The sequence below is a fragment of the Myxine glutinosa genome, chromosome 10, assembly GCF_964187855.1.
Source record: "Myxine glutinosa chromosome 10, kmMyxGlut1.1, whole genome shotgun sequence".
NCBI lineage: Eukaryota > Metazoa > Chordata > Myxini > Myxiniformes > Myxinidae > Myxine > Myxine glutinosa.
This window is the reverse complement of record NC_136270.1, coordinates 93,642,192-93,656,433: the sequence shown is the minus strand read 5'-3', so window position 1 is coordinate 93,656,433 and position 14,242 is coordinate 93,642,192. Positions and strand designations below refer to the sequence as shown.

Here is a 14,242-nt window from a genome sequence, read left to right as displayed (position 1 = left end):
GCCAGGACACTGGAATCACGTGATCTTCAGTGACGAGTCTAGATTTCTGGTCTATCGTCAAGATGGCCACGTCTGATTGCGCAGACAAGTGCATGAAGCCTACAACAAAGATTGTATAGTGCCAAGAGTCCAAGCTGGAGGTGGTGGGGTGACCGTTTGGGCTGCTTTTCATGCAGGGGGCAAAACTGACCTGGTTGTTCTGATTGGAAACCTGAACCAGTTCAAGTACAGGGCCATTCTGGAAGAAACATTGCTTCCATTTGCTCGTGCAGCCTTTCGAGGAAACTTTGTCTTCCAAGATGACAATGCACGGCCTCATCATGCTCGCATGATCCAACACTTTCTTGCTGACCGTGGTGTAGAGCATATGGAGTGGCCTGCCATGTCCCCGGATATGAATCCGATAGAGAACTTGTGGGCAGAATTATCGCGTCAAATCGACCACTTGGACCAGCAGCCGACCTCTGTGCGTGAATTGCAGCAGGCTATTGTCACTGCATGGCAAGCGATTCCTGTCCAAACCTTGGCAAATCTCGTGAACGGCATGCCTCAACGTGTACATGCTCTCCTGAATGCTCGTGGGGGTTACACGAAGTACTGAACTGTAATTTTACTGTCCGTAATCCCAGTCGTAATTTAACTTTTGTTTTTGTTAAAAAAAAATTTGGCTAATGTGCAAAATAAAGAGATACTTCTGGAAAACGTACAGAAGTTTCACACAGTACTGTCCGTGAATTGAGTTCGATATCAGTTTACATCACTTTCAAGGATCAATTTATTTGTTTCGAAATGTCAAATGTGGTTTTTGTTTCTTTTAAAGGTCACATTAACAAAATCTAGAATAATTTCAACATAATTCTAATGAACTTTTGGTTCTAAGACATCTTGAAAGGTAAGTTCACCACCCCCACAAAAAAAAAATTCCATATTAAATGCCAAGTCTGTATATTGTTGCGGTTTTGAGATTGTAAATATGACATCATTAAAGGTTAAAGGTTTGCCCCCCATAGTTAGTCCACAAGCAACACGTAGGCCCACGTAGAGTATTAGTTATGTCATAGTATGTGTAAGAGAAGGCCACTTCCCTAGTAACATCTGCGTTGTGTAAAGAAATGAGCTTAGGTCCTTTCATTTTTGCGCCACCCCCCAATTACATCAGTGGGCATAATTGATCCCGCGCCCCATTTGGCATCCCTCAAGTTTGTTACGCTTTGGCCACCCGCAATTTGTTACGCTTTGGCTGCCAGCAGCGTTCGCTGCCCTTTGTTGGCTCGAAACTAGCCAAGTGACACGAGGTAGGCCTGAAAAGAGGGAGGAGCGTGGGGTCGGGGTGTGGCAGAGACAAGGAGCACGTCAGAAGGCGATGACGGTAAGGGCTACCAGCCAACCAGGGCTTTGAGGGCATGGCGTGATAGGGCGTGGTGAAGAACGTCTGGTGAGTTCCAGAGGGTTCCAAGGGCGTGGCAATAAAACCCTTTGCGCGAGACCCCCAGCTCAGTTATGAGAAGGGATGCGCGGTGTTGAATTCAGTTATGAGAAGGGAGAGGCAGGCGCTCAAGTCGAGGACTGAAGCCAAGGACTGATTCGGAGCACTCGTATGAAAAGGACTCAGAGGATCGGCATGCACACGACAGTGTTGAAAGGACTTGCACGAGAGAGAGCCCTTGATTGAAGAGCGTATTGTTAACGCCTATTGAATTATTACGTACGCGGCCGCAGCCGCAAGTGTAACCGCCAAAGCCCAGCCCTACCATTCGCCCCGTGTTATCCCGTGCGCGCCAACGACACGCGGAGAGCTCCTGGCCGCTGTATTCATCTTATTTGCGGTGCGAGTTGGGGACCGGAGAGCGAGCTGCCTGGACGCCATCGCTGGACATGCTGACCTGGTCAACTGCAAACCCTGTGTGAGTGTGTCGGAGTGTGAATGGGCCCGTTGTCCAGGGAATAAGTATAAGACTGTTTAAGGCTGCACTGTGTTTTCTTCTGCTGATCATTGTACATTGCATAAATAAATCTTGTTATTCCTTTTCTTCCAAATTCGACCGTTTCTGTGATTTCCTCCATTGGGTAAGCGTGGCACGATTAAGAACCGCTTGGATTGGGATCTAGTCCTTGATAACGGCTCGGGTCACGGGTGCGCTACAGCTCGGCGTATCCACCAACACCCGTGATTCGGGCGGGGCTTATTTCCTCGTTTCTGGGCAGCGCGAGTAATTAGGTAATAGCGAATCCATCGTCCTAAAACCCTACTGTCCGGGAAGGACGTCATCGGTCCCGGGTCCCGTCGGCTAGTCAAAGACAAGGGGACTAATCCCCCCTTGGTAAGGGGAAAAGGCCGGCGCGGAGATCCGCAACAATATATATATTTATATATTTATATATATGTATATATATATATATATATATATATATATATATATATATATATATATATATATATATATATATATTTTTTTTTTTTTATATATATATATATATATATATATATATATATATATATGTGTGTGTGTGTGTGTGTGTGTGTGTGTGTGTGTGTGTGTGTGTGTGTGTGTGTGTGTGTGTGTGTGTATGTGCATGTGTGTGTCTGTGTATGTGTGTGTCTGTGTGAATAAGAGAGACAGAATTGTGAGGAACAGAAATGAAAAATCGAGATGTGTGTGTGTGTGTGTGTGTGTATGTGTATGTGTATGTGCATGTGTGTGTCTGTGTATGTGTGTGTCTGTGTGAATAAGAGAGAGACAGAATTGTGAGGAACAGAAATGAAAAATCGAGGTGTGTGTGTGTGTGTGTGTGTGTGTGAGTGTGTGTGTGTGTGTGTGTGTGTATGTGTATGCGTGTGTCTGTGTGAAGAAGAAAGAGACAGAATTGTGAGGAACAGAAATGAAAAATCGAGATGTGTGTGTGCGAGTGAGATACAACCAAAGCCGTTGCTATCTAATTGTATTAACAGGAATTGATGGGAACACAACTCCTCTCATTCATATATATTTCTCATGTATCCTACATTCTCATGAGTCTGATTTGCATTCAGGAACGGAACAATTATGGTTAACCACGTTGAAATAGCCACTGTCGTCTAAATGCTGAAAATTATGTTTAAAAGACTATTTGAATCACAGATTTCACGCTAGCAACGACAGGTTAAAAGTGCCTGGCGACCAGAAACGAATCGGTGTAAATACACACAGCGCATGTGTAAAAAGCCTCATTTAGCATTGATATGTCATTTCAAAAGTGCCGTATTGTCTCCGCTGTAAGAAAAGTAAGCAGTTATTAGCCACTACACTCTTGTGATACGTGTCGTGGCTTAAACTTCAGAGGCAGGACAGGGAGCTTGCAACTTTGCTTGTGATTTTTGGGGAAATATTTATGAGGATGCTTTAAATTTGACTTGGGCTGTTGCTCATCAAATAACTCAGCCTCAAATGTGATACTTTACTTTTCAAAGCATTGTCCAGCTTTGCACACCCTTGATCAGTCAAAATAACATCCTTTGGTTGCGGTGACTGGTTCATTGTGTGCACTTTATGTCCATATTTAGTAGTTTGCACGAATTAAATACTGACATCCTTGACAGATAGTCATGAACATATGTTGTAGCCAATAGCACGCAAATTTCAACAGACGTCATGTAGCCAAATCATTGACCAGAAATAATTGTTGTTTCGCTGTTCCACCTTCTTTATCTCACTTGCCGCTATCTTGATTTTCAGCAGATGCAATCGAGCAGGAAACACGTGATCATAGGTAATGTTTACCAACGTTGAAGATAAATTACATCAAAAATTATTAATATACAGTACTTTCATTACTGTAACTTTTCATAAGCTAATGTCCAGGTCAAATTTGAAGCACCCTTGTATGGAGTATTAACTTCGATTCTCACAAGTACACAGCCATTTTTTTATATAGGTGAAAACCAGGGATTTAAACATCCACCCTTTCTCTCCTCTGACTCCTCAAACACAGTTCCAAATCTTCCCTTTATAACAAAAATGTTGTGTTTGTGTGCTTCCCCTTCTCTCCCCATCTTGTCTTCCGCTCCCTCTTTTTATATATTTTGTTTGTCTGGTTGATTTGTTTGTGAAATAAATGTTAGCTCTTTCACGAGCCTCGATTCAGTATACAAAAAAAATAAAATAATAATTAACCAACCTGAAGGTGTTCTTCTGGGACAGGCACTGGCCCACAGTAAGTGACATTCGCACAAGTGCTTTGGCAGTAGTGCCGAGTATCTCCAGGCCTAAAAAACACCTTTCGTGTAGCACATTGTCTGGTGGAAAAGGCACAGTGTCAATATAACAATGTACAGGAGTCTTTAGTCAACTAGTAAAACTAGTAACTACAAGCAGGACAAATAAGGCGTTGAACATTTTTTTTAAATACTGTACTTGTAAAACAACTTATTAAGCTCTCTTCATCCACGCCCAACTTTACACGAACCGCCCAACTTTACATGAACCGTCTGATCACCTTTGGCCAAGACAGCCCAAATATGTCTACAGTATAACTAACCAGGTATATTTTAGCCTTTGGATAATCCTCTTGGCAGACTTAACTGATTCAATATCACCAGTCATGCTAAAATAAATAGTGGCTTTAGCAATAAGATTAAGTTACAAATGACTTATAATGGCAGCCCATTATACTCTCTCAGCATTGACACCAAGGATCATATGAACTATAAAAACAATAACTTTCACGGTGTGAAGTTTGCTTTCAGACCGAAGGGTATATGTACCGAGGTGGTACAGACCAACGTACGGCAGAGAGCAGTGACGTGGTGCAGCCCGAGTTAGTAAGAGGTCGAATTAAACTCGTTTTTAAATATACTTCATTTTATCTGCTGTGCAAGTAAATTTGGAACAATGGGATTTAACAATGATTTGGAACAATGGACAGCGGGTCGATACAAGTAAATTTGGAACAATGGACAATGGAGCTGTACAAGTAAATTTGGAACAATGGACAATGGAGCTGTGCAAGTAAATTTGGAACAATGGGCAATAGAGCTGTACAAGTAAATTTGGAACAATGGACAATGGAGCTGTACAAGTAAATTTGGAACAATGGACAACAGGGCTATACAAGTAAATTTGGAACAATGTACAATGGAGCTGTACAAGTAAATTTGGGACAATGGGCAATAGAGCTGTACAAGTAAATTTGGAACAATGTACAATGGAGCTGTACAAGTAAATTTGGAACAATGGGCAATAGAGCTGTACAAGTAAATTTGGAACAATGGGCAATAGAGCTGTACAAGTAAATTTGGAACAATGGGCAATAGAGCTGTACAAGTAAATTTGGAACAATGGACAATGGAGCTGTACAAGTACATTTGGAACAATGGGCAATAGAGCTGCACAAGTAAATTTGGAACAATGGGCAATAGAGCTGTACAAGTAAATTTGGAACAATGGACAACGGGGCTATACAAGTAAATTTGGAACAATGTACAATGGAGCTGTGCAAGTAAATTTTGAACAATGGACAATGGAGCTGTACAAGTAAATTTGGAACAATGGACAACGGGGCTGTACAAGTAATTTGGAACAATGTACAATGGAGCTGTGCAAATAAATTTTGAACAATGTACAATGGAGCTGTGCAAGTAAATTTTGAACAATGGACAATGGAGCTGTACAAGTAAATTTGGAACAATGGACAACGGGGCTATACAAGTAAATTTGGAACAATGTACAATGGAGCTGTGCATGTAAATTTTGAGCAATGGGCAATAGAGCTGCACAAGTAAATTTGGAACAATGGACAATGGGGCTATACAAGTAAATTTGGAACAATGTACAATGGAGCTGTGCAAGTAAATTTTGAACAATGGACAATGGAGCTGTACAAGTAAATTTGGAACAATGTACAATGGACCTGTGCAAGTAAATTTGGAACAATGGACAATGGAGCTGTACAAGTAAATTTGGAACAATGTACAATGGAGATGTACAAGTAAATTTGGAACAATGGGCAATAGAGCTGTACAAGTAAATTTGGAACAATGGACAATGGAGCTGTACAAGTAAATTTGGAACAATGGACAATGGAGCTGTACAAGTAAATTTGGAACAATAGACAATGGAGCTGTACAAGTAAATTTGGAACAATGGACAATGGAGCTGTACAAGTAAATTTGGAACAATGGACAATGGAGCTGTACAAGTAAATTTGGAACAATGACGCTTCTTTATTTATAAGTTCCTCAACTTTAAATTTTTCTCTTTTTTTAGGGATAAAGTAAACAAACAAACCAAGTAACCTTTGCTTTACAATTCATAATTGTCTAACTTTATGGAAGCTCTATTGCCCGAATCAGCTATTTGCATTGAAAACTAGAGCAATGCCACTGTGTCGCCAATATACCTCCACATTGTCCCACAAACAGGTAGATGCTCTCGTTCACTGTCCTAAAAATAAACAAGTTTGATTTAAATCCCTTCAGCTGTTTTCAAGTATCACATTTTCACCAGCCATGACAGGTTTCACATCGATCGGTGAAGCGGTTTCAGAGAAGGGATTTTTTTAAGCATTGGCTTTAAGCTAACATGGCTGCCATACCACATGACACATGACCCTAAAAAATGTACACTCTGCATATGTATGGGTAGGGGATCACGTTTGTGAAGTTTCATGTTGATCGAATAAGGTTCATTTTTCTATCTAAGATGGCTGCCAAACCATGTGACCAATGACGTTTTCCTGGTCATCTTTTAATCGCCATGCTTTGTCAATGACATACGTAAAGTTTCGAGTCAATCGATTTGGTGGTTTGGGAGAAGATGTTTTTTTAAAGGTTTTAGGTTAAATCCAATATGGCTGCCAAACCATGTGACCTATGATGTCATAAATTTAATATTTCAATACAAATGTGTCATAGATCATGTGCATGCAATTTCAGATTTTTAGGCTAAGGAATTTGATTAAAACATTTTTGGCTGGTATACCACGTGTTGTTTTTTTATTTTATTTTTTATACCACGTGTTGTTTAACCCTGGTGTTGGGCTAGCGGCTAGGGTGCCAGCTTAGGATCCTAGGATCCTGGGTTCGAATCCCGGTCGATCGCTGAATTAACGCCAGGGGGGTTGACTCAGCCTGTCATCCTTCCAAGGTCGGCTAATTGAGTACCAGTTCACTGGCAATTCCCTGTTTGTTGTAAAAAAAAAAAAAGGCGACAAAAAGGGTTGGCGGCAGTAAGGGCATCCGGCCGTAAAACATTGCTTCAAAAAGGGGACCAAAAAACAACAACAACCATGGTCCCCGAAAAAGGCCAACCCCCGCTTGCGGGGAAAAATGGCCTCTAAAGGTGGTTTTTTTTTTTTTATACCACGTCACTGATAATGTTATCATTATCATGCTTTTGTTCCCCATTGGGAGTACTTGACAATGTGCCAAGTTTCAAATTTTTCCATTCAGCGGTTTCCAAGAAATGTATATTTTTAATTATTTGCATTTAATCAAGGTGGCTATCATACCACGTGACCTATGGTATCACAATTATCATAAAAACATTCTGCATGGGTGTCACTCCTACCCTGAAAGTTTTGTCTCAATCGGACATGTGGTTGCTGAGAAAAACGAGGTTTAGCCCGTACGGACAGATAGACAACCCGAAAACATAATGCCTACAGCCACCTTCGGAGGCGGAGGCATAAAAATTTCATGCAATGTATGTTGAAGCAACGTAAAAATAGCTTTACCTGGCCAGTCGTAGCTTAGCAACAGATTTTCTCACTCGAAGAGCACGAGCTACCAGTGCCACGGCGTCGGGCAGGAGAACATTCTGTTATTGCACATGCACGTCCACTTTGTCCAATACTGTACGTACTACAGTATTTATTCATTATCAATTCATTTTGTGCTTAGCAACATATGCATAAAATGACAAAATTAGTCATGCATACCCACATTTTTTTTCAGTATTTTTTTTGATTAAAAATAATTCCATAATCCTTTACATATCATGATTGTTTTTGTGCAGGATTAATAACTAGAGAGTTCATAGAACGCCCAGACGTGGGCGGGGTCTGCGAGCAGCAAATTTGATTGGTCGAGATGTAAAATGCAGTCATATTTTGTCCAAGTACTGCTAAATGATGGGTTTTTGAAAGTGCCAAAAAGATTATTTGTGTTCTACAGTCTTCAAATATATAATCCCATTGAAATAAAACAAAGATTTAAAAGTTTGTAGAAATTTTTTTGGAAGTTTACCGCTGTTGATGTAGCCTTTCTTATACGCCACCTTATTTAATACGTTACATTCGTTCTTTGTGCCGGTTTGTTTCAAGTTTCCTGTTTGGAATGATTATAAATTTAACATAATGTGATAATGTAAACAACAGGGACCATCTACTTATTACGCAAGCTATATTACGCAAACATGCAATAATTTGACACCGCCACCTTCCCGATGCTCCATAAATTTCCTTCCCTTATCTCCCCACCCAACCTTGTTTTTCTCCCTGACTCTTCCTCCTTTCTCTCCCCTGCTCTCCAACCTCCCCCCATTGCTTTTCTAAATTTTCGTTTTCCCAAAAGAAAAAAAAAATGTTTCTGCAGCTGACACTGCAATCACAATCTCAGTGTGGTGACACCACACACACTATGAGAGAGATGGCCGTCTAATCAAATGGTGGTGACTGCATCTAGAGTTGGGGAATGTAGTTAGCGGCTTTTTGTAATAGGAATCCATGTTGTTTTAAGAGATAATTGTGTGTAGACTATAAGCTGGGAATCTGCACATACGTCGACACTGTTGACTGCAAAGATGCGAGCAGATACCTGCATGTACATAGTTGCAGACATTACAGTATATGGTGAACATCAAGCCTATGTCTTGACAATACGTGTGTGCAGACGTAGTGATCTTACCTTTGATCTGTCTAGTCTGAGTTCAATTTTCAACTCTACTATATATTTTAGGTGGTGCTTTGTACGCAGGGCGAGGCGCCAGCAAATGCACCATCTATCTATAATTCCAGTAATCTCTGTGTGTATGTGTGTGTGTCTGTGTGTGTGTGTGTGTGTGTGTGTTTGTCTGTGACCGCTGTTTCTCGACAACCACGGGTCCGATCTAATTGAAACTTGCCAGGTATATTGCTGGGGACCCGAGGATGTGCCTTTTCAAGGTTTGAAATTAATCGGACAAGTGGTTCCCAAGGTATGGTCACCATACTCGCAAGCCGTTCGCTTTGGCTTTGCGAATGGACCAAACCATTTCATGTAAATAGAGGGGGGGGATTGTCACCGTACTCGCAAGCCGTTCGCTTTGGCTTTGCGAATGGACCAAACCATTTCATGTAAATAGAGGGGGGGGGGGATTGTCACCGTACTCGCAAGCCGTTCGCTTTGGCTTCGCGAATGGACCAAACCATTTCATGTAAATAGAGGGGGGGGGGGGGGATATAATTTTAGATATATATATAGTACGGGCACGCCCTAGTACCTCAAATGGACGTTAAACTTGGTGTCCCATCTGCTAGCATTAGTTGGTGGACGTCAAATTAAAGGAGCCTATTGTGTCGTTGGACAAAGATTAGGTAAGTTATCACACGGTTCCTCGCTAAATTTCCAACTCCTGCACTAACCAACGACAGGGGGCACTGCATCAGTGGTATCATTACACCCCCCATAAGAAATGATGCTCTCTGTGGGCAGAAGTCATACATGACTGCTATGTTGTGTCCTGATCTGTTCTGTGTCCTAGCTCTTCCATGAGCCTAGACCTTGTATAAAAACACTGTGGAAAACACTGTGGAAAACACTGTGGACAGTTGAAGAAAAAAAAAAAAAAAACATTTCAAGATAGAACAATAATGTATGTATGAATTATTATTGACCCTAATTCCTCCTCCCTTGCTCTGTAATGCCCCATACATAGCACTCCCCTCTTAAGTTCTTTATTCTCCCCTCTCTCCTTTTCCTTTTCTCTCTGAGCCTACCCAACTCTCCTATGCCTTCCCACCTTCCACTTATTTTCCTGATTTTTCTTCATTTTATCAAATGCATAAATATCCCATTTTTTATCAATCCCCCCCACTCCAACCCTTCCCCCACCAAGGCATCCTTCTACCCTTGCACACATATTAATGTAGATGGCACATGAGCAACAACAATCTTGCTTGAAGATGCATTTGATTACCCTACCATGATCCGATCTCGTTGTCTGTCCGGCAGACTGCAGGATAAAACAAACAAAGAAAAGATGACCATAAACAGAATGGCAACTTATAATAAGTATTGCTTATTATAACTTCCACTTGGTAGTGAAATGTGCTCCAAAAGGTTTTTCATTTCCACGTTTATCCCATATGTTTTAAGTGACCCTCATTATTTGTGACCTTAACCCCCCCCCCCCTCCCCCCATCCCATCCTAACCCCCCCCCCCCCTCCCCCCATTCCATCCTAACCCCACAAGCACAATGCAAGTCAAAGAAACAAGATAAATAAATGAACTTTTAAATTGCTCAAAATAATAATTAGGCCCTATTTTACGTAGAAAATAAAGAAATTAATGTTCTTTTTTCAATTGGAGGTGCAGTTAGTGGACAAATAAAACGGAAAAACCAGAGTGAACAGGTCGTTCAATATACAGTGCCTTCAGAAAGTATTCACACCCCTTGACCTTTTTCACATGTTGTTGTGTTACAGCCTGAATTAAAAATGGATTAGATTGAGATTTTTTTGTCACTGATCTGCACATAATAAAACCCTATAATGTCAAAGTGGAATTTTTTTTTAGAATTGTTTTACAAAATCATTAAAAATGAAAAACTGAAATGTCTTGAGTCCGAAAGTATTCAACCCCTTTGCTATGACACTCCAAATTGAGCTCAGGTGCATCCAATTTCCTTTGATCATCTTTGAGATGGCTCTAAAACTTGATTGGAGTCCACTTGTGGCCAATTCAGTTGATTGGACATGATTTAGAAAGAAACAACTTTCTATATAAGGTCCCACAGTTGATGGTACTTGTCAGAGCTGAAACTCTACCATGAAGTCCATGAAACTATCCATAAAATTCCGAGATAGAATTGTGAGGAGGCATAGATCTGGGGAAGGGGAGAAAACAATTTCTCGTGTTGAAAGTTTCCAAGAGCACAGTGAGCTCGATCATTAGGGAATGGAAAGAATAAGAAACAACTACGACTCTTCCTAAAGATAGCCGTCCGATCAAACTGAGCAACCGAGCAAGAAGGACCTTGGTCAGGGAGGTGACCAAGAACCAAGAATTCCTCTGACAGAACTACAGAGTTCCTTGGATGAGATGGCAGAACCTGCTGGAAGGATAACAGTCTTGCAGCACTTCACAAATCTTGGGAGGGATTGACACAAAATCAAAATCTTGACACACAAATTTCGATACAAAATCTTTATGGGAGAGTGGCCAGAGAGATGCCACTCCTGAGAAAAAGGCACATGACAGCATGCCTGGAATTTGCAAAAAGGCAGGTGGAAGACAATGAGAGCATGAGGCAAAATATTCTGTGATCTGATGAGACAAAGATTTAACACTTTGGCCTAAATACAAAGCACTACATCTGGCAGAAACCGAGCACAGCTCATCACCCATCTAACACCATCCCTACAGTGAAGCATGGTGGTGGCAGCATCATGCTATGGGGATGCTTTTCAGTGGCAGGGACTGGGCGACTTCTAAGGGTAGAGGGAACAATGAATGGAGCCAAATACAGGCAATTCCTTGAGGAGAATCTGCTTCAGAGTACAAAAGACCTTAGACTGCGGTGAAGATTTACATTCCAACAGGAGAATGACCCCAAGCATAGAGCCAAATCATCACTAGACTGGCTTAAGAAGAAGAATGTGAAAGTCCTTGAGTGGCCCAGCCAAAGCCCAGACTTGAATCCCATTGAGAATCTGTGAAAAGACTTGAAGATTGCTGTTCACCGATGCTCCCCATACAACTTGACAGAGCTTGAGCAAATCTGCAAGGAAGAATGGGAGAAACTCCCCAAATGCAGATATGCAAAGCTGACACAGACATACCCAAGAAGACTCGAAGCTGTAATCACTGCCAAAGCGCATCTACGAAGTATTGACTCAAGGGGCTAAATACTTATGTAAATTAGATATTTCTGTATTTCATTTTTAATTATGTTGTAAAAAATAATTTTTTTTTAAATTCCACTTTGACATTATGTGGGATTATGTGTAAATCAGTGACCAAAATAAAATCTCAATTTAATCCATTTTAAATTCAGGCTGTAACACAACAAAATGTGAAAAAGACATGGGGTGTGAATACTTTTCGAAGGCATTGCATATGCAAGGTATAGGGCCACCACACATACGTGAGAGGCGAGTGAATTATACAAATCTCTTCCGAGCAGTCCTCTCGTCGTGTGTATATAAGCATGCTGCAGCTCAGGTCTGGTATTACGAGTTGAACGCAGGGTTGATGCAGCACACTGCGTCACCATTCTGAGTGATTATCTGCATCCTACGATGCAGCATTTCTTTCCTGCTAGGAGGGGTGTCTTTTAGGACGACATTGCTTCAGTCCACAGGGCACATGTTTTCACCGGGTGGTTTGAGAAGCAGGAGGACAAAGTTATCTATATTCATTGCCCTCCTAATTGCCGGACATCAATTCCAATTAATAGAGCAATTGTGGGACTGTCTGAAGAGGCACCTAAGACAGCGGTTTCTGCCTCCATAAAATCGACGTGAATTGGAGGATTTCCTTGTCGAAGAACGGTGCCACATTCCTGCAATTCCGGGCCATCTTCCATGAGCAGTTCCAGACCCTTGTTGAGTCCATGCCACGTCATATCCATGCCATCCTGGATGCATGCGGTGGCCCAACACCCGACTAAGTGACATTCTGTTGGTGTTTCCATTTTTTTTTGTCTACTACCTGCACATTTAATTCGATGTCCTGTCTGCTGGTATCTGCTGGTAGACAATAAAGATGCCAAGGCATCTTGAAAAAAAGTAGGCTGTGTGCCGACACCCAAGCAAAAACACAAATTCCTGCACTAATGTGCAAGGCTACTGCATCAGAGGTGCAACCGTGCCTCATATGATGCAACCAGCAGGCCAAGTTTGCAATTTAAACCCAGCCCCATTAGCATTCCCTGGAAAAAAGATAATCTCCTGCCTTAACATGACATCTTTGTGTTAAATAATGAATACCCAAGTTCTTTAATTTGCCTTATGTGGAAAAATACAATAATAAAGAAAAGAAAATTATACCCAAAAGAAAAACCTAAAGATACTGCATGCATGTGAAGCAGTTGGTAATAGAAAGAGCCAACGGTGACAACTTACCTGTGTAAGCTCGAGTGGAAGATGGGCTTGACTCGTAGTCCGTTGCGTGCCTCGTGCCGCTTGATTGGCCCAAGCGACAGCTGCACTGGAACTCGCAACACAATCTGAGTGTATGTCAGTCACATGTTACAAACAGACAGATGGGCAGATTATTTTCAGGAAGTCCACACAGCTGTCTATGACCTACAAGCCTGATGAACATGGTAACAAACTTGTTTTCAAACACAAAGTAATGTCATAATATACTCTGCAAGGACAACGAAGGTTAATAAAACATGGCGTCTATCTATAAAGATGAACGAGATGAAAAATTCAAGCCAATAAGCTTATTGATGTAAAAAAAAAAAAAACCCAAAAAGAACAGTGAAAAGATATACCATAAAACATAGCATCAACAACATTTTCAATAACTCATCAATCTTTATTAGTTTAATATCAGTTTATAAAGAAATCACAACTTACGTTTATCCTACGAATCGTATGAACATGTAAAACTAGAACAGCACTCGGTATAGCGCGTACCTCCACCTGGTTGAACAGTTTACGTTTTGTATCCCACCGATTTGGCCCAAGAGTTCAGATCGATGGAGAAACAAGCACTTGGCTGGGCCAGTTTATTATTTCAAACTCAACATAGAGCTGCCTTGGGGAAAAAAAAACCAATCATGTACTATCGATATCACTTTGTGGCACATACGAATGTTTTCGAGGATCGAAGCATATTGTAAGTAAAACTATGACAAACATGGGACATTCAATTTGAAGAAAAGGAAAGAAACAGAAAGAAGTTTTACTTCGTGAGGCTGTGGCATCCAGTGCTTACTGGCCCTGCAGAAGATGGAGAAGAGCAGGAAGGTGGTCAAGGCTGAACCAAGCATAAGGAAGAGACCGACCATGTCCTCCTGGCGCCTTGAGACAGACGATGAAAATCTCTGTAAACAA

General features: G+C 41.3%; 1 protein-coding gene across 1 annotated transcript in view; it reads right to left on the bottom strand.

Moving 5' to 3' along the window:
* LMLN (leishmanolysin like peptidase) overlaps positions 1–14,242 on the bottom strand; it is a 64,248-nt gene that overhangs the window by 29,708 nt on the left and 20,298 nt on the right. The window contains exons 2-6 of the mRNA XM_068126460.2: positions 14,095–14,232; positions 13,301–13,404; positions 10,157–10,187; positions 7,711–7,793; positions 4,156–4,273 (exon numbers count right to left, since the gene is read on the bottom strand). Coding sequence (XP_067982561.2) covers positions 4,156–4,273; positions 7,711–7,793; positions 10,157–10,187; positions 13,301–13,404; positions 14,095–14,196 — 438 coding nt within the window. The 5' untranslated portion in view covers positions 14,197–14,232. The remainder of the gene's footprint in view (positions 1–4,155; positions 4,274–7,710; positions 7,794–10,156; positions 10,188–13,300; positions 13,405–14,094; positions 14,233–14,242) is intronic.